This window comes from Lissotriton helveticus, chromosome 11 (assembly GCF_964261635.1).
Source record: "Lissotriton helveticus chromosome 11, aLisHel1.1, whole genome shotgun sequence".
NCBI lineage: Eukaryota > Metazoa > Chordata > Amphibia > Caudata > Salamandridae > Lissotriton > Lissotriton helveticus.
This window is the reverse complement of record NC_136072.1, coordinates 460180403-460207093: the sequence shown is the minus strand read 5'-3', so window position 1 is coordinate 460207093 and position 26691 is coordinate 460180403. Positions and strand designations below refer to the sequence as shown.

Genomic DNA, 26691 nt, shown 5'->3' with positions numbered 1-26691 from the left:
CAGGTTGAAATGCCCTGCTCCACTGTGAGCCTATTCGAATCCTTTACCCTTGTGGTTGCCTGTGGCTGGACTGAAGCGTCTGGGGATGAAACTCTCGGAACCCTATTTAGTGCCTCAAATGAGGGCCTAACGTGATAGGTCTCATAGTTAGCAGGCGGGTTTTCTGGATATTTCGTTTCTTTTTTTTGTGCTTATATATTCTGAAAATACCATTTTAAAAGAAGGTAAAGGATCCCATTATGTCTGTTTTCGTGAAATCTGATGCTGTTGTATCCACAGTTTGCGTACCTTAAGAGCTCAAATCAAAGGAGTGAATGAGGACACAGAGAGCGGGAACATGGATAAAAGAATACTTTATTGGAATTTTAATAGAAAACACAACTATAATTGACATACAATAGACATATTAGCTAAAAATATCCTGAAATTCTATGGTTATAAAACGTCTCATTATAAATATGAGGCTACGGAAGCGCAAATTTTCACAATTATTAAATATTATAATCTCTGCTTATTTACATGGTTATTTTAATGCAGTAACACTTATATGGCTGCCGGGATTACAGCATCTACATTTGAAAGCACCAGCAGGGTGTGAAAGGCACGACGGCTACGCTTATTGTCGTTTATGTAACTCTAAAGCTTTGTTAGGCGGGCAGATGAGTGGGGAACAAGAATGAGCAAAACAGACGGACACCCAACACTTACCACTTAACAACAGGGCGAGTGTTGCACTGGGCAGCCATCTTGGAACAGAGAGCATGGGACCAGGTCCAGCATGGCGTCCGCTGACAGGACAGCATACGCTGTACTGCTGCTCTCCCTTAGGCGTGTAGCAGTTTTGGTGAAGGGTTCATTTCAGGGACAAGAAAGATGATGATCTTTCGGGAAATAGCAAAGGACAGAACAACCACCAGACACCGACCCTATATGTGTTCTGATTTGACATTTGCATTGTGAGACACAGGTTATTTATGGTTGGGAAGCAAGGAATCAGACGACAGGAGCAGTGACAGGAGCCAGGGAGTGAGGGCATACCATAAAATAAGTGTATGTTTTCCTAGAATCTTCCACCTCTAGATGCATTTTTGAACCTGGAGGAATAGGCATTGGTCACCAGGGACTCTTTACCTTACACACCTCAACTAATTATCACTGACACAGATTATGGCAAACAACACACTGACGAAATGCTGGGCATAGGAATGACTAAAATAAATGAAATAGACACCATGGTTTAGCATGAAGTAGTAATGGGAATTTTTCCAGTGTAGTCTCTTCGTATAGAAGATGAGCACCTGCTGCAGATGGAATGTGATGAGTGTGGTAAATAGTGGTCTCATGAAATTATAAAGATGCTGAGCTGGAATTGAATCAGATGAGTGTCGTCTTTATCAAGCAAATGGGAATTGCATGGGAAATGAGTTGGCTGTGAATTGCCTCTGCAATTCTCTCTTGTTTGAGTGCAAAGGTAGTGATTGAGGATGTGGTTAGCTGACTTCAGTCTTTCAAGTCTCTCTCGGTGCAGTGGATAAGCGGTGAGTGGGGAAGAACAGGCTGAGTGTAATCTCTGCTGGTGGTTGCTGGCACTGAAGGTTAGATGAAATAAGGTAGTTACCCATCGGTCAGTACTCTTGGAAGAATGTGAGGATGAAATGAGCCCTCTGTGGTCTCTGCAGGAGACACCTTGGCACTGGTCTGTGGGGTAATACGCTGCATGGGATATCCGCAGCTCCCTCAGCGAGGTGAACAGGCAGTTACTGTGGAGGGATTGGGAAGGACTGGTTCTTGTCTCTCTCATGAGTGGCCGAACAGTAAGTGGATATGGAATGAATCATGGTCTTTAAAAGTGAACAGGCAGCGAGTGAAGATGGAATGAACTGTGTTAGCTTTTTGCAGGTCTCACAGACAAGGGGAGGGGATGGAATGAGCCTGGAAAGTTCTCAGCATGTGTTTTAGATGAATGCGTGACGGATACTTGCCTTGTCTGCAGAACTCTTGGTTGGCCTGATAAGGAATGAGTTGGACGTGATCATGAAATGGGTTTGCTCAGTTTTTGGATGGCATTTTCGAAAGCGCCTGAGCAATGTACAGGGACAGAATAAGATCACCCCATTTGAGATTCTCCATTGGTTGCTTATGTTGATCTTACCGTGGGCTGTGTGCAGTATCTGATGGACTCACTTGATCAAATGGATAAATAATGTGTTGGGATGAAATGTGCAGTAGATGTTCTCTGCATCTTTCTTGACACAGTCAATGGGCAGTGAGAGTGGTGAGTGGGGTTAATATACTTCCAATCTCTCCTGTGAGCAGTGTGTTCAGCTAAAACGAGTCGTGTGCAGTATCTGCATGTGTTGTTGTGCACCAGAGAGCACAATTTAATTGGTAAATGCGGACTTCAGCTCTCTAAATGCAGCTCTTCGGTTTTGCATTTCCTCTTCTTGCCTTTTTATCAGTTCTTTTTCCGCCCTCATCTCTTCTTCAAATTTACTGCCAGCTGAAAGGGCCTGCACCTGCAAGAAAGGAGATAAGAGATAATGTGAGCAACCTAGAGCCCAGGAATATATCATCAAAAGAACCAGGAGAACCTGTCAGTCAAATCAAATCAAATGATTGGCAGGTGGTTAATGACCCCCTATTTTAGCGATCCATCAGGTCCTTCTACAGAAGTCCATATTCCGTAGCATCAGTGGGTAGATCAATTTTCCTTCACTTATACCACTCAGGACTCCCTGGAGGATCGAGTAGAGGACGGGCGAAGTGATCTTATGAAGACCATCAGCTCCCCCCCTGCTTTTTGAGTTTGCTCCGGTCAGCCAGGCATTGGCCAAAAGTAAAAAGGGCAAGGCCTCAGGACCCAATGGGGTTCCACTATGTGTTGTTATGGATAGGCCATATCTGTGAGCCCCTGTGCTTACTAACGTGTTTAATGAAGTAGCAATGGTAGGCGCCCCTCCGACTTAGAATAGTTCAGTAATAATACCCATCTATAAGAAAAGGGGCTGAAGCCCAGCCAAAGAATTACAGGCCCATATCTCTCTTAGATTCTACTGTCAAAATCATGGAGCACATTCTGGTACACAGGCTGGAGGATTGGGTGGCTGAGAATGACATCTTAACGGACACACAATATAGTTTTAAGAAATGCGTGGGCACCACAGACCAATGCCTAAAACTGAGTTTAGTCATGGGCATGTTTACAGCTGCCAAAAAGGGAACTATACATTTGTTCTTTGTGGACCTCAAAGCAGCCTTTGACTGCGTTTCACACTCATTGGGGCTCGCCCACACCCTATTCTCCTGTACGCAGATTATGTGGTCTTTGTGACCAGAACAGGGAGAGGGCTTCAAAGTTTAATCAATGATTTTATTGTATTTATAAATGAACTGGATTTGAAAGCAAATGAGAGCAAAACATTTAATATGATCTGTGGGGCAAGACCGGCCAAAAAACCTTCTCATTTTATCAACAATACTACGGTATGGGTGGCTGGCTCTTTCTCTTACCTAGGTATCCTGTTCGATGACAAATACAATTGGAAACCAATTTTATCAAACAGGAAAGCCCTCTTTGAAAAATCCATCATTGATTTGTTTGGTTTCTGTAAAAAGATGGGCTAAAAACCAGTGAAAGATTTCTTTGAATTACTCTATTAAATGTGTGGTTGTTGCATCCTATGGGGCAGGTAAAAGTGATAAACATTTTTTTGAAAAATCTATCTGTGGTCCCTCAAAGTTGTGCTATTGCCATCTGTCACACTGAATTGGGTATCCCTTATATAGAGGACAACATTAAATTACCCCCCCCCCCCTATTGTGGCACTCTATTTGGGTAAGGGAGAAAACCGCCTTTAACAAGTTTGTCAAAGGATTGCCTACGACTTCATTCTGCCCTAGATATTCCAAGGCTTGCATATGTGAAGTCTGAATGTGACACAATTGGTCAACCAGGCTTTTTTGCCACCCCAGAGTCTTGTCACCTCCTTGAAAGGGGTATCTTAAAGCAGTTATTTTACAATAAGGCCTCACTAATGAGATATTCTGTTGTTAATCTTATATCCACAGTGTGCTCTTACAATCTGATGCACGATCACTAGGGTCTTCAACAGTACTTCTCTTTTATTCTTAATAGACAGCAACACTTTGTACTCACCAGGTTTCGTTTTAATCTACTGCCTTTCAGGTGGGGTTCCCTGCCAATAGTTGCACTTAATAGGATTTATGCTCATGCCCCCGTGATAGGAAGTCTGTCTAGTCGACCCTACATATTGTGTTCATTTGCAACTTGTATCAATTGCGTAGAACAGTGGTTCCCAAACTTTTGACTACTGAGGACCCCCACTGAATCACTACTGGAAGCCGGGGACCCCCAAACAATTTGTACAATTTAAATTTCTTTTTAAAAACGCCTTTTGAAGCAGAGGCAATTTCAAGAGGGAGACAGCCTGAATTGGGTCTATTGGCATGGACATGCATGCATACAGCAGTGTATTATTTAGTGGTACAAGTCTCCTGCTCTCAGCCATAGCAGCACCTCTACATTCTCATTCCAGAACCTTGGAGTGGTGACCCTTCCTTACAGCAACAGGTTGAATGATTGTGAATTATTAGTATTTTTACCTATTCACAGTTTAAGAAGGTCTAAAATATTATACAATTATGAAGCATTTTATAATAAAGGAGCAACGAATATTGTGAAAATTCTAACAAGATAGTGCACACAGCGATGAGTCCAGTGTACAGAGCAAATTCAAGGTCTATATTAGGAGTTCATCATGGAAGTGCAAGAGATGGCAGGAAGGTATCTGCACAGGAGGCGTATTGTTTCAGCGAGATCATGGAACAATGCTATGCCAATTACCATAAACCCCTGTTAGACATAATCTTTAGTCACAGACAGCAGAACAACATTTTACCACCAAGGGGTGAGCAGTGCAGTTAAGGCATATTTCAGAGAGGCCTCGTGTGGCACCGGACATGACCCTCTCCTGTTAGGATGCCTACTCCCCGTCCCTTGCCAACAACAAACTGCAAAGGCTACATAGACTAAGAGTTGATATGTCTGAATATGAAAGCTTGACAGCACACATAATTCACCCAAGGGCTTGTGGAAAGTGAGCAATCAGACAGCAGCACGAAAATCCTACTGCTGATCCTGGCTGCATCTATTTTTACCTGCCTACCAAGTAACGGTAACCTATACACATGTGCCTTTCAACGCTTTATTGCTTTTATTGTATTGCCTGTATTTTCATTGTTGTGTCTGCGACTGCTGTTGTCTGTCTTCCCCCCGCTGCCTGTACGTGGTCTGTGCCTCTTTTTCTTCCCTCTGTTTCCCTCGCTGTCCCCGTGCTTTCTCTGCCCGGTCTTTCCTTCTGTATCCCTCGCTGCCACGTGTCTCTGCCCGGTTTTCCCTTCTGTTCCCCTCGCTGCCCCGTGCCTCTCTGCCCGTTCTGCCTTCTGTTCTACGCTGCCCCTATATTTCTGTATTCTGTGTTTTGCCTCTGTGCCACTCGTTTTTTGTGCCCGTCTGGACTCTGTGCCACTTGTTTTTCCCTCGTTTTTGTGCCCCTTTTGCCTTCTGTTCCACTAATTTTTCCCTCGTTTTTTGTGCCTTTCTGCCCTCTGTTCCACTCGTTTTTTGTGCCTTTCTGCCCTCTGTTCCACTCGTTTTTTGTGGCTTTCTGCCCTCTGTTCCACTCGTTTTCCCCTCGTTTTTTGTGCCCTTCTGCCCTCTGTTCCACTCGTTTTTTGTGCCTTTCTGCCCTCTGTTCCACTTGTTTTTCCCTCGTTTTTTGTGCCCTTCTGCCCTCTGTTCCACTCGTTTTTTGTGCCCTTCTGCGCCACTCGTTTTTCCTTGTTTTTGTGCCCCTTTTGCCTTCTGTTCCACTCATTTCCCCAGCCGCTGTGCTCCCTTCGGCCCTGCCCCCTGACTACCCACTCCCCATTCGCTGCCCCCGCCTCCCGATTGTATTGTTGTGGTCTCGCCACCCCAGCGCCAACCTTCACAGCTCTTGTGTGCTGTGAGGACGCTTGGGCGTTTCATTTTTCACTACGACAGGCACTCGAGTAATGCGGACCCCCTGGGATTGTCTCACGGACCCCGGGGGGTCCGCAGACCACAGTTTGGGAAACGCTGGCCTAGAAGAAAGTTTTTATTGGCAAATTTTAAAGATTTAAAATTGTGTCAACATAGATCAGCCCTGTTATTTTTACAACAGTTACACAGACCTCTGATATGCTGCTTGGTTGCCTCTTTTATTTGGCATATACTAAAAATTAGGAAATGGGCAATATTGTTATTTTTTATATTCTATGTACAGCTGTATTATTGTATCGGGATGGATTGTTATTTATTTAATTTGTCTGTCTTCTATTTTATATTCTTTTATGCCACAGAATCGTGGCAAATGAAGATATATTTGATTTGAACCTGTCACTTATAGCAGGCATGTGTGAGATAATGTCATCAGTTGTACGACGCAGCTAAAGGGGAGCTGACAATCAATCAACACTACAAGGCCTGACCAGCTGTTCTCAACTGGCTTCTTCGAATCTCTTTGTCTAGCAAGCGGTCACTGGATTCTCAGGAATCATACTTTGTTCCTTCCTATTGGCTTTAGATGTGTGTAGACTCTAAACCTTTTGGAAACATATTGTTGATTGCTGTCTTGGCACTAGAAGCATCTGCTGGACTGCTGGCCCGATATCTCTTATCTGGTGAAAGTATACTCCCTGCTTGTACCTTAGTGCCCTGGTATAGAATGCACTCCACAAACACAACAAGATGATGGACGAAGTGCTGCAACTTTTCAACCACTCACCCCCAATCAGGAGATCTGGGTTTAATCCATCGTTCTTTTGCTCACTATGCCACCCCAGTTTGGACCCAGCCATTTTAAAACCAATCTTGACTCTGTTCCTCATGGGAACGGTCCAGCCCGAAATGCCAGGCCAGGTCTTCCATGAACCGGAAACAAGCATCCTGGGACCGGTTTCGGGGTATCACCCCTCATCAGCCAGGCTAGCTTGTATCCAGTGGCACAGCGAATAAGGGACCCACATCTGGGCCGCTTAGAGCAATCATACCCTGAACTGCTGATGAGGGGTGATACCCTGAAACCGGTCCCAGAATGCTTGGTTACGGTCCAGGGAGAACCTGGTCTGGCAGTTAGGGCTGGACTGTTCCCAGGAGGAGCAGGGTCAACACTTATTTGCATTTGGCTGGGTCCAAACAGGGATGCATAGTGAGCAAAAGAACGATGGATCCAACTCAGATCTCTTGACTGGGGGTGAATGGTTGAAAAGTTTCAGCACTCCGTCCTTCATCTTGTTGTGTTTGCTATGTTCGCCCTAAGTGGCCATGGGTATGCCCAGACGTGGGTCCCTTGCTCAATGTGCCGCTGGAGTCAAGACAGCCTGGCTATGAGGGGCGATACCCTGAAACCGGTACAAGGATGCTTCTTTCCGGTCCAGGGAGGACCTGACCTGGCAGTTCGGGCTGTACTGTTCCCAGGAGGAGCAGAGCCAAGACTCAGTAGCATAAGGCTGGGTCCAAACTGGAGTGGCATAGTGAGCAAAATAACAATGGATTCAACCTAGATCTCTGGAATGGGGGAGAGTGGTTGAAAAGTTTCAGCACTCCGTCCATCATCTTGTGTTTGCTATAGAATATACTCTACCTACATTCCGAAGGCTTACAGTACGCAGATCTATTTGAATAAAGCTGCAAAGAGGCTTTGTGATTACCCATTCACCTGGGCGGTCTCCAGTCTATTCTGTACAGACTCCCAGGCTTATCAGAAGCTTTTCTGGCCCTCAGATTACAAAAGGAATGCAGACCCCGTCTCTGGTTTTATGGCGACTCATAGTCGCAGCTAAGACTACCTGCCTTATCGAATATATATCACGAAAGAGCGCCTAGTCTTGTTTTGTCATATATAAATCAATGTAATAGAAGTAAGGGCCTGAGCCAAATAGCCATGGGGAAACCCTGTATGTGATTGTTTGTTTCTGTATAGGACATGATCCTCTTTATATTTTTATCATTTTGGTTTGCCTCTTTCGGAGTTAAGTTACTTTTGCCCCACTTGGTACGCACAGTACTGTAGTTTCCAGTCTGGTGTCCACCTTTCTGTCGAACTGTTTTAAGGGAATTTGTATCTGTAATGGAATTATTCTGCATGATGATCTTTTTGTCTGAACTGGGGTGGCAGAGTGGGCTAAAGAACGGTGATGGATTTAACCCAGATCTTTTGACTGGGTGTGAGTGTTTGATTGATTCAGATGCTCCATCCATCACCACTCACTTTTGTACCGATCTTTTTGTCGCATTCATTATCGCTTGAGTTATATAATTCTGATTCGGTAATCAAATCTTCAGCTGGAATCAGATCTTCAGCTGGATGACTGTTGATGATCGGGTTCTGGAGTCAGAGGGCGCATGTTGGGTGGTTTCGTTCTTTGTAAGTAAATAAAGAAGATTTATCACCAAATTTACTCGGCTGGTGTCTCCTTTGCCAGCCACTACAAATTGTCGAGGAAGAAAAAATGTATAATCCAAGTTTAGGAGCCCACCGAGCATTTATCCAATAATACAGCCAAAGTGTTAGAGCTGCTTACTGGCATGTCCAACGGAGGAGGGTTTGGTTCCTTTGTATCCAGCATGAGATGTGCAGCAGTAGGTTCATAGTGTTCAGCTGAAGAGTGGTTTGCAATTCTGCAGATTAACCCATGACGTGTCGGGTGGTAGCCAGCCATCTTGAATATAGCAGCAGCTGTGAGTGCAGATAATCCGAATGTGTGGGGAAGCAGTCGCCCATCTTGGAAGTAGCAGGTGTTGCGAGTCTTCATCAGCAGACTAGAGTTTTGTTATGGTCCGCACTTGCGTAAAGATTTGTAGCCTGTCTTGTGATGTACAGCTAATTTTGGTATTTCAGCTTGCGCAGTCCAGTTGTGGCACGCAATCCGTTATTCCATAACTGCCAGAATTTGGAAGTGCAGCTTTTCGTCGTTCCAACAAAATCTATGCCATTAGGCCAGTGTTTGTTCACCGACAACCAAGAGTGAATACTGCTCCAGCCAATTATGTGGTCATAAAGGTCCAAGCACAGTCAATGCACATGCTAGTACTGTTTGGTACTACCAGGTACCGCAAGTTAAATGAGAACTGTAAGTGAAAGGAGTTGAAATTATAATACAAGATTTTTATTAGTTTATTCTTTAACACTACAATGTTATGCAAGTATTTTAAAAGTAGGTACTTATCACGGTCTTGTAATAGTGTGTACAGTTTGGGTATAACTGTAAATATTGTTTTAATATGGCTTCGGGAGGGAATTTACAGCCACCTCATTTTCTGGCTTATCCACGTAAACCTGTACATAAATGGAGACAATGGTTTTGGGAATTTGAAAATTACATTGCGGCTATTGATGCTGTCAACTATTCACCTACTAGAAACACTGCATTATTATTTAATTGTTTGGGAGGTGAGGGTCAGAAAATCTTTGATCATTTACCTGTTATATGACATCTAGCTAGTAGCGATGTGGATGATTGGAAGGTTTACTTAGAAGCACAAACGCGTTTATCAATGCACTTTACTGAAGAACCTAGTATCGTTTTGGAACTATTCTATTTTTATTAAAGGAAACAGTCATTAGCTGAGTCTATTGATCACTATGTAGCTGTATTGTGGGTGTTGGCAAGTTCATGTTGTTTTAATAACAATGTTGATCATTATATAAGAGCTCAAGTCGTTTTGAATTATACATCTAGAAAAGTACAAGAACATTTGCAGTGTTGTACCAATCCATCGTAAGAAGACACTGTTAAGATTGCTAAAGGTATTGAAAGATCTGCAGTCGATCAAGTTCTGACTGGTAATAATTAAGGGGTTAATATGAGAGTATTAAAAAAATTATGTTGGTGCTGAAGAAAAAATAAAATTGTCAGCTAGCACTGGGGTGTGTTACAGGTGTGGATCCAATGTGCATCTAAGCAGTTTTTTAATTGTCATGCACAGGGAAAAGCGTGCAAAAAAATGAGGCACTTTATGCGTGTATGCAAAGGTAGTAATTAATTACTGGTAATGGTCAGTAGCATACTGGATGACGAAGAACAAGTTGTTGAGGAAAAAATGTTGAGTTAACTGTGGTTGTCTTCAATAGGAGAGGTACGAATGCAAGTAAGAAAGGTCATTTTTGTGACGTACATATTGGCGAGGTGAATTTGAAAATTGTGGCTGATTCAGGTTCACCAGTTACTATGCTTTTTGAAGTCACTTCTAAGAAATTATGGGTGGACGTTAAGCTAAAAAACAGACATCAGATCTGTAGCCTACGGGGACTCATTTGGATACTTTGAGGATTCATTACATTTTTCTGAAAGAACAATATTTATCAAAATATATGTGGCAGTCAGAGGGCTGTGTACCCCAGTGTACCCCAAGGAAAGCTGGGAACAATTTTGAAACCAGGGACTGATACACCTGTGTTGTTGATTGAAAGCCAGGCACGTGAGTTGAATTATATTCTTTATAAGTATCCTGAAGTATTGTGCTACAAAACAGGCACAGTGAATGGATTCAAGCAAGAAATTATTCTTAAGGCTGGACGGTTCCTGTTGCTAATAAAGTTAGAGATGTCCCTTCAAGTGTGAGAAGTGAATTGCAAAATTATCTTAAAGAGTTATCTAACGCTAAAATCATTGAATGAGAAAATGCCTCAAAATAGATTAGTGCCCCTTCACAAAAAAGAAAAGGCGTGGGGTGTCAATTTGAGGCAAATTAATAAAAACATTGTAATGGAATATCACCTGTTGCCCAAAATTCAGAACTTTTGAGCATCATTGGAGATGGGAAGTATTTTACTAAGATAGATTTAAAGGCTGCATACCATTAGGTCCCATTAGAAAAAAATCTCAACTATTCACTATGTTCATAACTTCGTTTGGAGCATTTGAATATGTGTGGTTACCATTTGAGCTGGCTTCAAAAGCAAGTATTTTTAAAAAGCGTATGTATAATTCATTTAAGGATGTAACAGGAGTTGTCGTTTCCCAGGACGATTTGCCTATTTTGGCTAAAACAAATTTAGAGCATAACAGGATTCTTGCTAAAGTGTTTTCTATCTTCAAAAAGTGTGGGATGACTGTATCAGTGGATAGGTGAGTGTTTCTAATGGAAGGAGTGGATTATTTGGGCCACCGGATTTCGTCTAAGGGTATTAAACCTAAGACAGATCTTTTGGAAGCCCTTAGGGATGCCCCTAATCCCAAGGATAAAGATGAATAGAGGTTGTGTGTAGTTCTTAGTGACTATTATTCTAGATTTGTAGAAAGATATGCCACCATCCTGGAATCTCTCTGTGGAAAGATAAGCAGGAGCAAGTTTTCTGTAACATTAAAGAAATGTTGTTGTAAGTGTCTGCCCTCAAAACATTCATGAGTGTTTTGAGTTGTATGGTCACTGTAGATGCCAGTGCCGTAGGGTTAAGTGCTATGTTATGTCAAAAGATGAAGGGGATGGAACACACTATTGCACCTTCTAGGACCTTGAAGGATGCCAAAAGAAGGTATATCATAATAGCGAGAGAGAGAGGCTCTAGCCTGCGCTTGGGCAGTCAAGAAATGTAATATGTATTTATGGGGTACACAATTGTTCTAAGTTCTGATCTTAAACCTTTAACCTATTTGTTGGGAGAAAAGAGTATTGCTTCAGCTTCTTCACCTCTTCCAACAATTTTTACAAGATTACAAGAGTATTATTTTGTGGTTCAGTACGTTCCTGGCAGTGCTAATAGTAGAGCAGACTGTTTGTCTAAGTTACCTGTGGTGAGGAGTACAGAAATGTGTAGTGAAGTTAAGGCTAAGACTGTAGTGGCCACTGTGGATGTAGTTAAACATTGACAGGGTACTATCAATGGAAAAGGATTGGTTGTTAGTCTGTGATCAAGATGTGACTATGATGAAAGTTTTGGATTACATAGAGAAAAGTTGGCCGAATAACAGACAGCTGAAAGGAGAACTTTTACATGATGAGTTGTCCATGGAAGATGGTCGCTGTTGAGATCAGATAGGTTCGTTCCACCAGTCAGTTTGAGACCCAAGATTGCTGTTGGTACATGTGGGTCATTTGGAGTTGTCACCTACAAAAAACAAAATACTGAGACAAACATTTTGGTGGCCGGCTATGGATGTGGATGTGATAATGGAAACATGTAAGGAGTGCATTTTGTCCAATAAGCATTGGAAGTTAAAAGATACCCCATTGCTACCGGTGTCTTTTCTGCAAAAAGCATGGCAAAAGGTAGCGCTGGACTTTGTGAGACACATCAAAGCAGTTAACCAGGAACTGAAGTACATGATTGAAGTTGTGTATTACTTCTCAAAATGGATATATTATGAGATTGTTGAGGAAATGAGCACTCTCACAGCTATAGATTTTGTTGGTCTCAAAAATTTCCTATTGAAGGTTCACCTGTAGAATTAATTACAGACAATGGGATACAATTGATCTCTGTGAAAATGGAAATCTTTTTAAAATACAAAGAGGTTAAGCATTATACTATGGCTTTTTATAGTTCACAAGCTCAAGTTAACGGTGCAGTCGAAAGGCCCAATAGAATACTCAAGGAGGATATTCAAATTGATCTAACTAGCGGAAAATATACAGTTTAATTTTTGAGGGAAAAGATGTGGGCCTATCATAATACCGCGGATTCGGTTACTGGAGTAGCGCATTTTGCGTCGCTTAGAGGCAGGAAGGGTCGATCCAATTTGGCGCCTGGGTGGGTGGAGGAGTGGAAGAAAATGGCCATGAGTGATATTTGTGAATTTGATGACAAAGAACTAAGAAATAAAGTGAAGTGTTCCCAAGAGAAGATGGTGCGTCAGCATGATAACTATAACAAAGTCAAGGGTTTGGCTGTAACGATTGGATTTAGGATGATGTTTTAAAAAACTTGAGGTGGAAAATATACAAAACAGATTTCAATTTTTGTGGTCAGTTCAAAGTAAGTAAAGTCTCATGCACAGCAGTTAAATTAAGGGATGGGCGTAGGTAGTCGAAAAGGGATTTGGTACTTTAAAATGAGTTTCAGCGTTTCGTTTTGGAAAAAGAAAGAAAAGAAGAGGAGTGCACAACAATTTTATGTGGGGTCATTCTACTACAGGCAAGGATCAATATGAAATGGCAGATTCTGACTCACCTTAGCTGGGCACTGCAGTTTTAACTAGACAAGAGAATGAAACTGATTTAATCTCTGAGAACGAAGCACATTCTGTTGTTGGAGGTAATTCTAATATTGTGTTTGATTCCGCAGATAATTCAGGGTCTACGGATACTGCCCCTGTAATTACAAAATATGATAGAGTATACAAGAAACCAATGTATCTTAATGATTTTGATTGTTAAGTGTTATGAATTTTAAGGAAGGGACTCGTGAATTTTATTTTTACAGGCTGCTTATGACAAATTTATTTTTGTGTTAATGAACTTTTGTTCATTTAGTTGCATATCTTGTTCACATACTTTTTGTTTATCACGGGGGGAGTTGTTGTAAGGGAATCTGTATCTGTAATGGAATCATCCTGTGTGATAATCTTGATGTTGTCGTGTTCATGATTGCATGAGTAATATGATTCTGGAACTAGATCTTCAGCTGGATGATAGCTGAGGATCGGATTCCGGAGTCACAGGATGCGTGTTGATGGGCTCCGTGCTTTGAAAGTAAATAAAGAATATTTATCACCAAATCTATCCGGCTAGTGTTTCCTTTGCCAGCCACTACACAAACCTTCTCGCTTACTTTTCCTTGCCATTGTGCACTGGTTAAGCAAAGCTCCTGTTGCTTGTCACTTAGTGTAAATTTTCTAATTACTGAGATGGTCGCACAGGCACCTTGTGGTTCTATGCAGTCAAAAATGGTTTTATATGTAGTTCGGCCAGACCAACCTGGAAGTGTCTCAAGCCAGCAAGCGATCCTGGGTACTGGAGGGACTTTAGGGTATGCGAGTCACTTGTGCCGCTTCTAAAGATGATTCACTCTTCTGGGACAATCTTTCGGAACTATGCAGATTACACCTTACTGCTGTTTAGGGTGAAACCTAATGCACCTGGGAATGGCAAGTGAACAGCGTGCTTACTGTCCATTGACCGATGGATGTGTAACAATCACTTGGATGTGAACCGGACAAAAGCAGAGATCCTGGTAGTGGATGCCCCAGCTATGAAGGCCTATGAAGCGGTGGTTGGCATTCCTGGGCATCTTACTTTAATTGCACAAGCAAAGAACCGTGTAATAATCGCTGCTGAATTCTCCAGAAAGTCAAATCTCGAATGTGTTCACTAAAACTGGATTCTTCCACCTAAATGTCTTACCCTTAAGCCTCCTGCAATAGCACATGCAGCCCCAGCTCTTCTTCTTTCTAAGGTGGACAACACACCCACGTGGGTCTGCCTAAGTTCCTCTAGGTCCCTTGCAATGGGTCCAGAGTGTCTATGGCTGAAAGGTTCGGAGTACATATTCAGGGCAATTCCATCTCTGCACTGGCTATCCGTCCTGAGAAGAGTTAACTTCAAAGCGTCGAGTCCAACTTCTGGGAAGGCTTGAGGAGGATGTGTTCACTCAGTGCTAGCTGCTCAAGACTGGAATGCACATCCAATCAACTTAATGACGACCCAATAACTCTACAGGTTGAGGAAATCGCTTACGACTCTTGTTTCTGATCTCAACCTGAAACTGCTCCCAGCATTGCACGGTGTTAAGTTTTAAGTTTACACAGGTCTGACATGACACTCCAGTATCAGAAGACCCCATTGTTGGCAATGGTATGCTCAATAAAGAAAGCATTACGTAAAATGCCATCAAACATGATATATAGCATAAACCATAGCAGAGTTCTAATTGTTCGACAGTAATTTACATCACAGCTCCAGAAAGAGTGGCTGCAGAGGCGAACGTTACCAATTAAGGAGCATTTAACGTGGCATAAAAAAAATAACTCAGTGAAATGTGACATTTACAAATCAGATGTTAGATTCATAAGAGAACTCTACAACTCGACACACATTCGATGCTGGTGGATTTTAACAGATGAAGCAGGTCGCCGGGTGCATATGGTGTGGACCTAATGGTGAATGTACAGCTCTGATTAAGATCAAGCGTGGTGTGAGGCAAGGGTGTGTTTTGGCCCGTTTTCTTTTTTACCCATATTAATGATCTTAATTTATTTTTATCACACAGAGTTATCCTGTACCTAAAAAAGATGTCTTTCTTTTCTATATTCGGTTACAAAGTGCATGTTAGGCTTTGAAGTGGACAGATAGCACTGGAATTTCATTCCACAAGCCTGTTAGGAGGGTTGAAGCATCTGCTGTTGGGCGCCTCTCACACAAGCTGTATTTGATGTTATACACATATTAGCAGTGAACTAATCCGCTTTTATTTGATCCCATGTCTTCCTTACAATTCCGCAACAAGGTAATCTACACTGCAAAGCTGTGCAGCAGCAGCCTTGCACCATCAACTAAGGAAGGAGAAAATGCCCGTACTGAGTTGACAAGGTTTACACGTGTATGGAAGAACACCAAGCAAATGGCAACAAAAAGACTGAACAAGTGACATGAAAACTAGCCTGCTCCGCTCGCTTGAGTTTTTGCCACTTCACGCTCCACGTAGCATGTGGAAATCAAGTTTTTTCCTCGCTCGTGCTCACCAACGTTAAGTTGGGGAGTGCGGGCAAGGGAAATCTTACTCCAGATCACCTCCCGGCAACATTTCTCAATGCGGGTAGTTGCGGATGGTCACTACTGCACGAATTGAGAAACCTTCCGTTCATGTTGAGGAAGCTGCTGCTCGAGTAGAACCTCTACTGGAGCGGCAGAAAGAAGCAACACCCTCTCGTGCTGCACGTGGTGCCATTTGCGCTGATTTTACAGTGCGGGATACCTGGCGCTAAAAATCAGCATTAAAAGGCGCGACGTAACGCTCTCAACCACTGGTAGAACTCCACATAGCGCAGCAAAGTTTATTTGGTCACTTCTCGTAGTTCCGTGTAGCCAACTCTATGAACTCCGTCCAGGCCTAATAAAAACTGAATAAAAAAATTAATGGATTTGAAGCGTCCAAGAGAACGGTCCATGTAAGTTCCAGGCAACTATTAACTGGCAAAGGACCAGTTGATGAATGGTTAGGATGTTATCATAAGTAGCTCAGTGGGTACAGGCACTATTGAAGAATGTTGTTACTCGTGCCTTTAGACATTGTCCCAAGAGATAGAACTTACTCGTAAATCTGGACCAATGATCTGGACATGGTGGGATGGTAGAAACATACTACTGCTACCTATGAGATGAGACCTAGTTTCAGCGATTAGAAACTGGAAGCTTCCCTGCACGGTTCAGCTGAGTGACCAGACACACACACCTTGTTGTGACATTCCAGGGTGTATGGGAAGCCGGTGGGAGTGAGTGAGTGGTTGTGACCGTATGTACAAACTTCTGTCAGTGTGGGGATGCCCTTTCTGACCTTAAAGGCACTGCATTCTCTTTGCAGGATAGGAAGCAGAAGGCAGAGATTCTGTAGGAGCAGGTAGTTCTGTAGGGGCACTGTAAGCACACTGTTGAAGAATTACTACTTGGTTGGAACAAATGGCGGGGACCCCATTCTCTCCGTACTGGCAGACCTCCTGTCACACTCACTGAGTACTGGAACAGTCCCTAAGACGTGGAAACATGCCATCATGAAGCCTTTGCTCAAGAAACCGCAACTGAATCCTTCGGTTCTGGGGAATTTCTGTCCCATCTCACTACTACCCATTTCGGGCAAAGTAGTAGAAAAGCATGTTAATTGTATCATCTCACAGGTCCTGGTGGAAAATAACATTTTGCACCAAACGCAAATGGGGTTCCGCCCAGGACATAGTACAGAGGTGGCCCTCCTAACAATCACAGATAAACTAAAAATGATACAGGATCGAAGAGGATCTGCCGCCATTATTCTCTTAGATCTAAGCGCGGCCTTTGACACTGTGGACCATAATATTCTCATACAAAGGCTAGGCGACATCGGGATCCAGAATGAAGCCAAAAACTGGCTTTCCTCCTTCCTAAGTGATAGATCATTCCAATGCATGGAAGCAGCCAACCCATCTGACATATTTCTGGCCTCCCATAGAGTTCCACAGGGCTCTGCGCTCAGCCCAACCCTGTTTAACATTTACCTGACCCCTCTAGCACAAATTGTACAGGAGTTCGGACTAACCATAGCGTCTTATGCTGATGACACCCAATTGGTAGTATCAGAAGAGATGAACTCTAATCACCTTCAGTTGGTACCATGCCCGGAAAACATAGCCAAATATATGACCAATTCCAATCTAAAACTGATTGGCGACAAAACAGACCTGATGTTCTTGGGCAACTGCCCAGGGCCCTGGGCTAAAATCAGTTGGCCAGAGGATTGGGGTGCCCCTCCTGTTTCAAAGCCATCCATAAAAAAATGTGTGGATGTGGCTTGACCACAACCTATCCATGGAAACTCAAGCTATAAAACTTTAAGCCGTCTGTTTCGGCATATTGCGAATGATTTGTAAGATCATGAACCTCATCCCTGAACAGGCACGCACAACGGTGGTCCAGGCCCTAGAAACCTCAAGATTAGACTACAGCAACTCAAGGTATTTGGGTTCTCTCAAATACGTTGTTGATAGGATACAGGTTGTCCAGATCGCTGTGGCCAGGATGCTCCTAAACCTTCCTGGACAGGAGTCAGATAGATCCTTGCTTAAAAAACTGTACTGACTCCCCAACCAGTTCAGGGTGGGGTTCAAACCCCTTTGCCTAGCTCATGAAGCCATTTACAACAAGGGTCCATCCCTGTTAAAAACATTGGTCACTCTATGTCCCTAATAGATTTCTCAGGTCCCCCTCAGACTATCTTATGATCACTCAAAGAATGAAGAGATCGAGGTGGGGAGAAAGATCTTTCACACACCTTGCCCCAAAGCTCTGGAATTCATTGACCAAGGAGCCGAGACTGACCAGAGATGAAGGAAGTTTCAGGAAAAACCTGGCTGTTTCCTTAATGCTCTTCTCCACACTCTGCTTCCTTTTGGCAGCGCTGGGAAGCCCCTGGGCAGCCATGCGCTTTATAAATCCCATAAACATAAACGGATCCAACAAGTAGAGCACTTGGCACACTCCAGTGTGTGGCCATCTTTTTGGGGCAACTGGTATGGTTTAACTCTATCCTCAATGACTTTTAAGCAATTATTGAACAAAAAGGATAGTACAGTCTGGACCCTGCAAGACTGAAAATACTATGGCGTGGCAGATGTCTTTCATTCAGTAGGACAAATAGCACTGAGCAGTTCAGGACTGAATTAATAAACACGACAGCCCTGGGAAGGAAATTACACTGCAGTGCTAAGGCACTGACATGGATAAGTGATACGTTGTTTTACTGTATATATTTTTTATTTTAAATTCTTTTCTAAATAACTATTTTAGCCTGTTATTTTATTTTGAGAAGACACCATGGCAGAAGATAGCATGTCCTAGCCTTGGCCTTTCTTTTTTTTAAAGTGGGAAAACTGATTTTGCCATGGAAACTATGGAAACCTGGGGGTAAGAAGTTTTCTACCTGATGAAAACAAATTGTTCTACTTCACAATTTTGGGGTTCGAGGTGAGAAATATCAATAAGATGTTCCCAGAGATGAATAATGGTGAAAGAGATGGAGACGATTGAGATGTGTATGACAAGTCTCAGAAAATGTTGGAAAGACATGTTGGGCCATGGATCTATGCTAGGGAGCAAGAAGTTAAGAACAATTTGGCAGTATTATGAAATGTGGCTTTAACATGTGATTTTAGTGTGCACACAGATACACAGATTAAAGAACAATTAGTGAGATGAACTAACAATAAAATAGTACAGGAGAAAATGATTGGAAAATAAAAACAAATTCCAAAAAGCAGTACCGATAGCAGAGGACGTAGAACACACAGTAGGATGAATTGAAGAATTAAAAGATGGGGGAGATAGTGAATGGGGGATGCAGGAGCAAGAAGAACAGAGAGAGGCAAAACAGCATTTAAATTATGAAGAAAGGGTGCAAGTGTCCATTGGCTGAGGAGTGCCAAGCAGCATTTGCGCACATAAAGAAGTGAGTAAGTTAGTTAGGCCTCCATCTAAGGGAGGTGTGAAGTAAACAGGAAGACTATAGCCGCTTGCTTAAAAGGCCTAGGGGTGATATTGTCACAAGTGGTAACCTTCGCCTCAAAGGGGTGAAATGTGACTGCTCCACAGTAGAAAGGGAAGCATTGCCTGCTATTGGGTATAGAGCATTATAGGTTTTATTTGTGGGGCATGACTTTGGTTATTAGGGCGGACCATAGGTGGCTGGTGCTGGTGTTTACATGAGAAATGTGCACAGGACAACATAGAGGATTGTGAGATGGATGGTAGGAATGCAGGAACTCAAATTCTAGTGGAGTATATGCTGGGGGGTAAAGAACAAGGGTAAAGAACAAAACCTCAGCAGACTTAAACCCCCGGCCCTGGCCCCTAACTGAACAAGGTTATTTCCACAAAACAAAATGCGCAAGTGTCTGAACAACGCATATAGTCCAAAGATTTACCTTTGCTTCGAAGAAGTTCTTGGCACCTTTCACACCCTCAGTAGACACATCAATCTCTGAGAGTTTCGCCAGAGCCATGAGTCCACTGTCCTCCTGAAGTTCTCCTGCTGCCGCCTTATGAAAAATCAGCAGAAACTAGGAAAAATGAAGATAGTGCGTAAGCAATTAATCCCATTGGGAGGGACAAATTGACAATATTATTAGAAATGTGACAATTAATTGCTATGAGAATCTTTGGTTGTGAATTATAAATCTGTGCTTTTATGGTATTTTTTTACCGAAATAGAGATTTTATGATGATGAATATTGGCAAAGCTTTATACAAAAAATGTTTTCTGAAAATATTACATGCAGTCATTTGTGCATTTAAAACCACATGCATATATTGCAATTAAACTACATAAAAAACTTCCAGTTTGGAGAGGGCTGGAAACTGGCCTGGCCCGATATCCAAAATACAATCATGAATTAATCAGGAGTCCCTTGGTTTTGTATTATTACAGCTTCTATCACAATAAACATCATGCATGGTTGGTAGTCAAATCGCTGTGGTAAGTGGCAAGAGCAAATTCCTCTAGGTGTCTCATTCCTCGTGCAGTTAACTGTTTTAACGGTACCTTCACAGAGCTATCAGAAACAGGCCAATTGCATTGCTTTGTCAATTGAGTGGCCATCTTTAACGAGTTAATTATGTCATTACTCCCATTATTCAGGATACTGCAATGTGAACTGCGGCAGTAAACAATTGTTTGTTTTCCACAAAGATGTGAAGATCACACAGAAGCATCTAGAATTTGATGGTGCAGATGCATCTCTAGGAGTTGTTAAGATGTCTCTTCCAGGAGTCATGGTATGTTAAGGGTTTATCCAGCATTTCCTACATTAGTATTTTGCAAAGGGAGTGGGTTTTGGGCTTACTATAGAAGATGTGACATGGGAAGTCATTTTAGGTCTTGCCTGAGACAGCGCATGCACTGTCATTTGCAAGACATTTTGTTAACTAAAAGTGGACTTGGAGCCCGCCGCTTTCAATTTGTTGGCTTGCTACTCTGATTTGCTGGACCTAATTGGTCAGTGCGTGCAAGTTTTAGTTTCTCTTTGTCTGTTTCTCCCTTACGTGGAGCACTGACCAAGTACTGATTGCTTTTGTTTGATGAATGTCCTTCCACTGTTCATATTGGCATTGAAGTACTTTTCTTCTCTTCTTCCTTTATTGCTGTTGTTGTTGCTTGTTCAATGTGCACCCTCCTGTGCCATTGCTTGCCCCCTCGCCTGTTGTTGCTTCTCTGCCCGTCCCCAGCTGTTGCTTGCCCCCCCTGACACCCACCCCTCCCCAACCTGTTGTTGCCCACCTTTCCCCAACTCTCTTGACACAAAAAAAAGAGATTGGGCAAAGCCAAATAGCTCTTGCATTTCCAAGTGCTAGTAGGTGTTATCAATGTGTTTTTAGCCATGTTGTACAGCAGCACGGCTGCTGTACAGCATGGTCGAAGGAGGGGGGGGGGTGGGAGTGATAGGACGTTGCGAGCGTTCCCCATATCATAGTGCTTTTTAGGTCTCGCCTGTCGATGCGCATGCGCATCGAGCTTGCGAGTCTATGGTGGCTTATCCACTCTTTATCCCCAACTTGCAAGGAATCGTGGCGATTCCTTGCAGTGCACGAGAAATTTAAGCTCAATGCGCATGCGCATTGAGCTTAAATGCGCGTGCACATGCCCCCAGCCGCCTGCCTTGCCTACTCTCTCACACAGCCTCCCCCAGCTCCACCCCCTCACTTCTTGATTGCACGGCCGCTAGGCCGTGCCTCCTCTACTCTCCTCCTCCTACTCTCCTGCCTCCCCCAGCTCCACCCCCTCACTTCTTGATTGCACGGCCGCTAGGCCGTGCCTCCTCTACTCTCCTCCTCCTACTCTCCTCCCCGTCTGTTCCCGCACTCCTCCCACACCCCCGCTCCGCCCCCTCCCCTGCCTGCCATGTCGCGTTCAAAACTTTTACTCCATGCATAATCACGTAATAGTGTAAGAATTACAGAAACAGCTGGCCTGTCACAAGCAGAAAATCTATTTGCGTTTCAGGACTTTGAGCACACGTTTTGCTGGGCGATTTCTTTGAATTTGCATTTTTGTATAGTCTCTTATTGCCGTCCTTCGGGGTACATTATCAGATCTTACTACCTGCTACAAAAGTAAAGAAGCAAACAAAACATGCACTGGAGAGGCTAGAAAAACAAGTACCGACTCAATGACCTCTCCACTTAATAACGTAACCCGAAATGCAATAAAGTGTTTTATATCTTCACCAGACTTGCTTAGAAAGGACCTCAAGCTCACGCACAAGCAGGCTTTCTAATTGGAAGGGAGACTCCCTCCATTTAGACCAATAAAGTGTTCTGTCTCAATTTGTGTTTACTTTCTCCATCAAACTGCAAATCTTCAGGGTATGGTGGCCATCCGAGAAGCTGCCATTCCTCTCGACCGGAAACGCTCTCTTCTGAAATGGCCGCCCCGTTACCCTACCCTGGGGAAGCGTTAGTCCTCTGTCTACTTCTTACGCATCTGCAAAAACTACGAGGCAAGGTACGTCAGAACGCTCTTCGACTCTTGCGTTACAGTGGGTGTTTTGTACAATTAGCGAGGATTAAGGGGTTAAAGGCTGTATTTAAGATCCTTCAGCGCGCCATATTTTAAACTATTGTTTGCATTGTTTTATTTAGCAATGGCAGCGGCTTCTGTTGCCCCGAGGGTGCCGTTCAGGACAACAACGATACTGGATATAAATGAAGCGAAATCTGCCTGCCTTCGATTTGGTTGCTACTCATCTCAAGCGCATTTTTTCTAAAACTTCCTTTAGGAGTTCGGCATCAGTTTTGTCAGCCTTGAGCTCCTGACACATAGAACGGAACAGCCAATCCGCGTTCGTCCAAGGGCATGAAGTGTAGACCGAGCTGTCACGCTATAGACCCCACGCCTCAGGATGGAGATGTCAGTAATGTTTAGATCATACTTTCGCCTGTCAATTTGAGGCGGCGCTCTGGATCGTTTCATACGAAAAAATGAAGCAGGGTTTTCCGCCAAGGCTATTCAACTAACCCTTGTATGGTCCTGACTACACTTATAGAAACATATACATTGGTCTGGCCCAGTCCTACCAAACTGTGACTTTGGACATATATTAGGGTGTTATCAGGGTCAATAGTACTTACTATCGACAGTGGTTGTAATTTAAACAGTCTATAAGCAGTCCTCTGAAGTCATTAGATGTAGCTCACTCACCCTCACCCTCACTCACCCTCACTCACCCTCACTCACCCTCACCCTCACTCACCCTCAACCCCTCACCCTCACTCACCCTCAACCCCTCACCCTCACCCACCCTCAACCCCTCACCCTCAATCCCTCACCCTCACTCACCCACACTCACCCACACTCACCCACACTCACCCACACTCACCCACACTCACCCACACTCACCCTCACCCACCCTCACTCACCTTCACCCACCCTCACTCACCTTCACCCACCCTCACTCACCCTCACTCACCCTCAACCCCTCACCCTCACTCACCCTCAACCCCTCACCCTCACTCACCCTCAACCCCTCACCCTCACCCCCTCACCCTCACTCACCCCCACTCACCCTCAACCCCTCACCCTCAACCCCTCACCCTCACTCACCCTCACTCACCCTCAACCCCTCACCCTCACTCACCCTCAACCCCTCACCCTCACTCACCCTCAACCCCTCACCCTCACTCACCCTCAACCCCTCACCCTCAATCCCTCACCCACCCTCACTCACCCACACTCACCCACACTCACCCACACTCACCCTCACTCACCCTCACCCACCCTCACCCACCTTCACCCTCACTCACCCTCACCCTCACTCACCCTCACTCACCCTCAACCCCTCACCCTCACTCACCCTCAACCCCTCACCCACCCTCAACCCCTCACCCTCACTCACCCTCAACCCCTCACTCACCCTCACTCTCACTCAACTCCTCACCCCCTCACCCTCACCCTCACTCACCCTCAACCCCTCACCCCCTCACCCTCTCACCCCCTCACCCTCCCTCACTCACTCACCCTCACTCACTCACCCTCACTCACTCACCCTCACTCACTCACCCTCACTCACTCACCCTCACTCACTCACCCTCACTCACCCTCACTCACCCTCACTCACCCTCACCCTCACTCACCCTCACTCACCCTCACTCAGCGCAACCACAGCATCTTCACTAAATATATTTAATAAACTTTAAGCTATTTGCAATATAAAATAAAATCCATTTTATTTACGTATTAATTATTAATTGTTTTTTAAAGCCATTGATTTTTTTAATATCAATACATATAAGTCACATATAAGTCCCGTTAATACAAAACATGTTGCTTTACAAATGCTAGAGGTGTCACATTTACAAAAATTATAACTATTGGCTTTGTAAAGAAGAAAGCTATTAATTTAGCTATTTAGAAAAAACAACACATAAATAAAAAACAAAAAAATAAATAACACCTATAGCTCAAACTTTCCTACTGCGAGACCTATTGCATTTCCAATGCAATAGGTCTCGGAGAATTTGAGTTAGAGCTTTTAGAAATGTTTATGGCTTTTTTTTTTTTAATTCTTTAGCATTGGCTACAGGAAACAAAAATGCTAAAGATTTACAAAAAAACCCATAAACAATTCTAAAAGCACTAACTCTAATGCTGCGAGACCTATTGCATTTCTAATGCTTGTTTCATTTATTTTCAGTGGAGCGCTGTACAACATGGTTATAAATGAACATTGCCAAAGCCAATAGATCTCACATAGGCAAGACCTGTTCGCTTTGCCAATGCTTAGTGTGTGAGAAGACACTAGCTCATTTCACTAAGAATCCAGTACTGACCCTCTGATATTCGACGTCCCTGTCATCTCTCTTGTTCTTGTGTCCTAGGACCCCAGATATCTCAAGTGGGCAATTTCAAGGGGTCCTGAGGTATGAGTCCTTCCACCTACTCTACTTCCCTTTGATGAAACATTTTCTGTGGCTGGTGTGTCGCACTGTGAGCCTGGGATCATACCTTCTGCCTACGCTTCTGATTCCCCCTTTGTGTTTAGCCCTATGTTTGCCCCCACTGCACCTATGATTTCCAAGGAGCAAGATTTGGTTGTGGCGAGAAACAACTACAGCTAGACAACACCAGGGGGTGCTATGCTCGTGTACTCATACCATGTGCCTTCTCTCATGGCTCACAGGTCAGGCTCATCTTATCTCCACCAGCGGGACAGTGACTTTAGGAGGCACTGTGTTACCCTCACTGCACTCTTCAGCTGTCCTCTTGGTCTGTCTGCAGAAGAGGGTTCATGTATTCACTGGGCCTTTTGTGTGTTTACATGCTCCCCCTTCTGGCCACGCCTAGCACTTTCAGGGCCCAGAAAGAGCTCCTCGTATGAACCAGGAAGACATATAGCGGACAAAGGGGGCACCAAAACGAACGGAACTAGTAGGAATCCGCAGCAGGCACTGCTGGGCTGGCCACCCGTGTCTATTTGTGCACAAAAAAAAGACTGCGCTGTGTGTAACGCGTGAGGACGTGTGACTAAAATCAGAGGCGTGGGGTTCCCTTCTCAGAATAGTAATCTGCGCTAGCGGGAAACATCATTTACCACGAAGGCATTACCACTACTAACTTTTACCACGTGACACTTACCACGCAGGGTGCCTTCCACGCAGGGTGCCTTCCACGACGTCTTTACCACGGGCTGGGGGGGGAGACGTGGTATTCCTTCATGTCGTTCTGCGTGGGCTTGGGGGGCAGAGGGGGGGGGGGGCTCGGAGGGGGGCTGGGGGGGGTCTCCCCCCCCAAAAATAACAAGCAGGTTACTTTAAAAAAAAAACGAACATAAATTTAAAAGAAAAAGGAAAGAGCCTCCCCCAAAGACGTGCCGTGTACGTCAAAAAAGCAGTCCTTTTTTTATTTTGGTATACGTGTTTTGACGCTTGTTTCAATGGAGGATGGAAGTAAGGGCTCGTAGAGAAAGACGTGCAGGTAAGACGTTTCTAGGCGTAGTAAAATCCTACGTTGTAAATACCAGCGTGGTAAAGCCACTTGCGATGTAAAATTCGCGTGGTAAAGCCATGCGTGGTATTTGAAATCGTGGTATAATCATATATTCGAATTTGATGAGTATATAACAGGAAGAGCCAAGTTGGGCTCTTGGGCTTGTGTGAAAAGTGAGTGGCGTGACCTGTAATTGGTGCAAAAGGCTTAACCCCTGTAGTGGTGGGCCGCAACCCTCGGCAGTTAGAAGACCTATTGATGCCGGGCCTTGTTTAAAGGAGGATCTCTTTGCTCGGGGAGGCTTACACTTTAGGTCCTGCTGTGGTTTGATTTGTTGGAGAAGAGTCAATTCTATGTGGACTTGAGGTTTACTATTTTGAGTACGAAGATATAAATAGTGGTGCATTGTGCTAAGATGTAAATGTGAATATCTCGCTTTTAAAATGATGCTAAGTTCCGACATGACTTAGTGCGACAAATGTTGGCTTATAAACTAAGGCAACTTACATATAACACAACTGAGGTAAAACAAGTTAAAATTATGCCAGGGGATCACATGGTGTGATTAAGATGGCGAACGTGTCCTACCGATAAGATCATTAATTTCCAAGATGGTATGGACCTGGTGTGTGCGGGTGGAGCTCAATAATCTGTTTTTTGTATTCCAATTAACTTTATTTCTTAATTAAAGTGGAGTGGATCCTTATATTTAGTTTTAACGCAACTGCACAGTTATAATGCCCTTTTGCTGTCTTGAGGAGAAGAACATGGAGTCACAGGAAACAATTTTTACTTTGGTGTGGCATGCTTATTCTGGGAAAGAGAAGTGGCCAAGTGGCTTAACTAGCAGATAGTGAAACTTGGACACCTGACAGAAATTATTAGCTGCTCCTGTACTTGTGCACATTATGGTAATGGGAGAACTGCTTATGCCGCAATTTTGAGTGGCCCCTTGATTGCAATGGGCTCTGTACCGCAAGTATGG

General features: G+C 43.8%; 1 protein-coding gene across 1 annotated transcript in view; it reads right to left on the bottom strand.

Annotated features, from left to right (window-relative positions):
* Positions 1 to 336: 336 nt before the first annotated feature.
* Positions 337 to 26691, bottom strand: part of EFHD1 (EF-hand domain family member D1) — a 352312-nt gene continuing 325957 nt past the window's right edge. Inside the window, exons 3-4 of the mRNA XM_078666004.1 lie at positions 19651 to 19785; positions 337 to 2516 (exon numbers count right to left, since the gene is read on the bottom strand). Of these exons, the coding sequence (XP_078522130.1) occupies positions 2382 to 2516; positions 19651 to 19785 (270 nt within the window). The 3' untranslated portion in view covers positions 337 to 2381. The remainder of the gene's footprint in view (positions 2517 to 19650; positions 19786 to 26691) is intronic.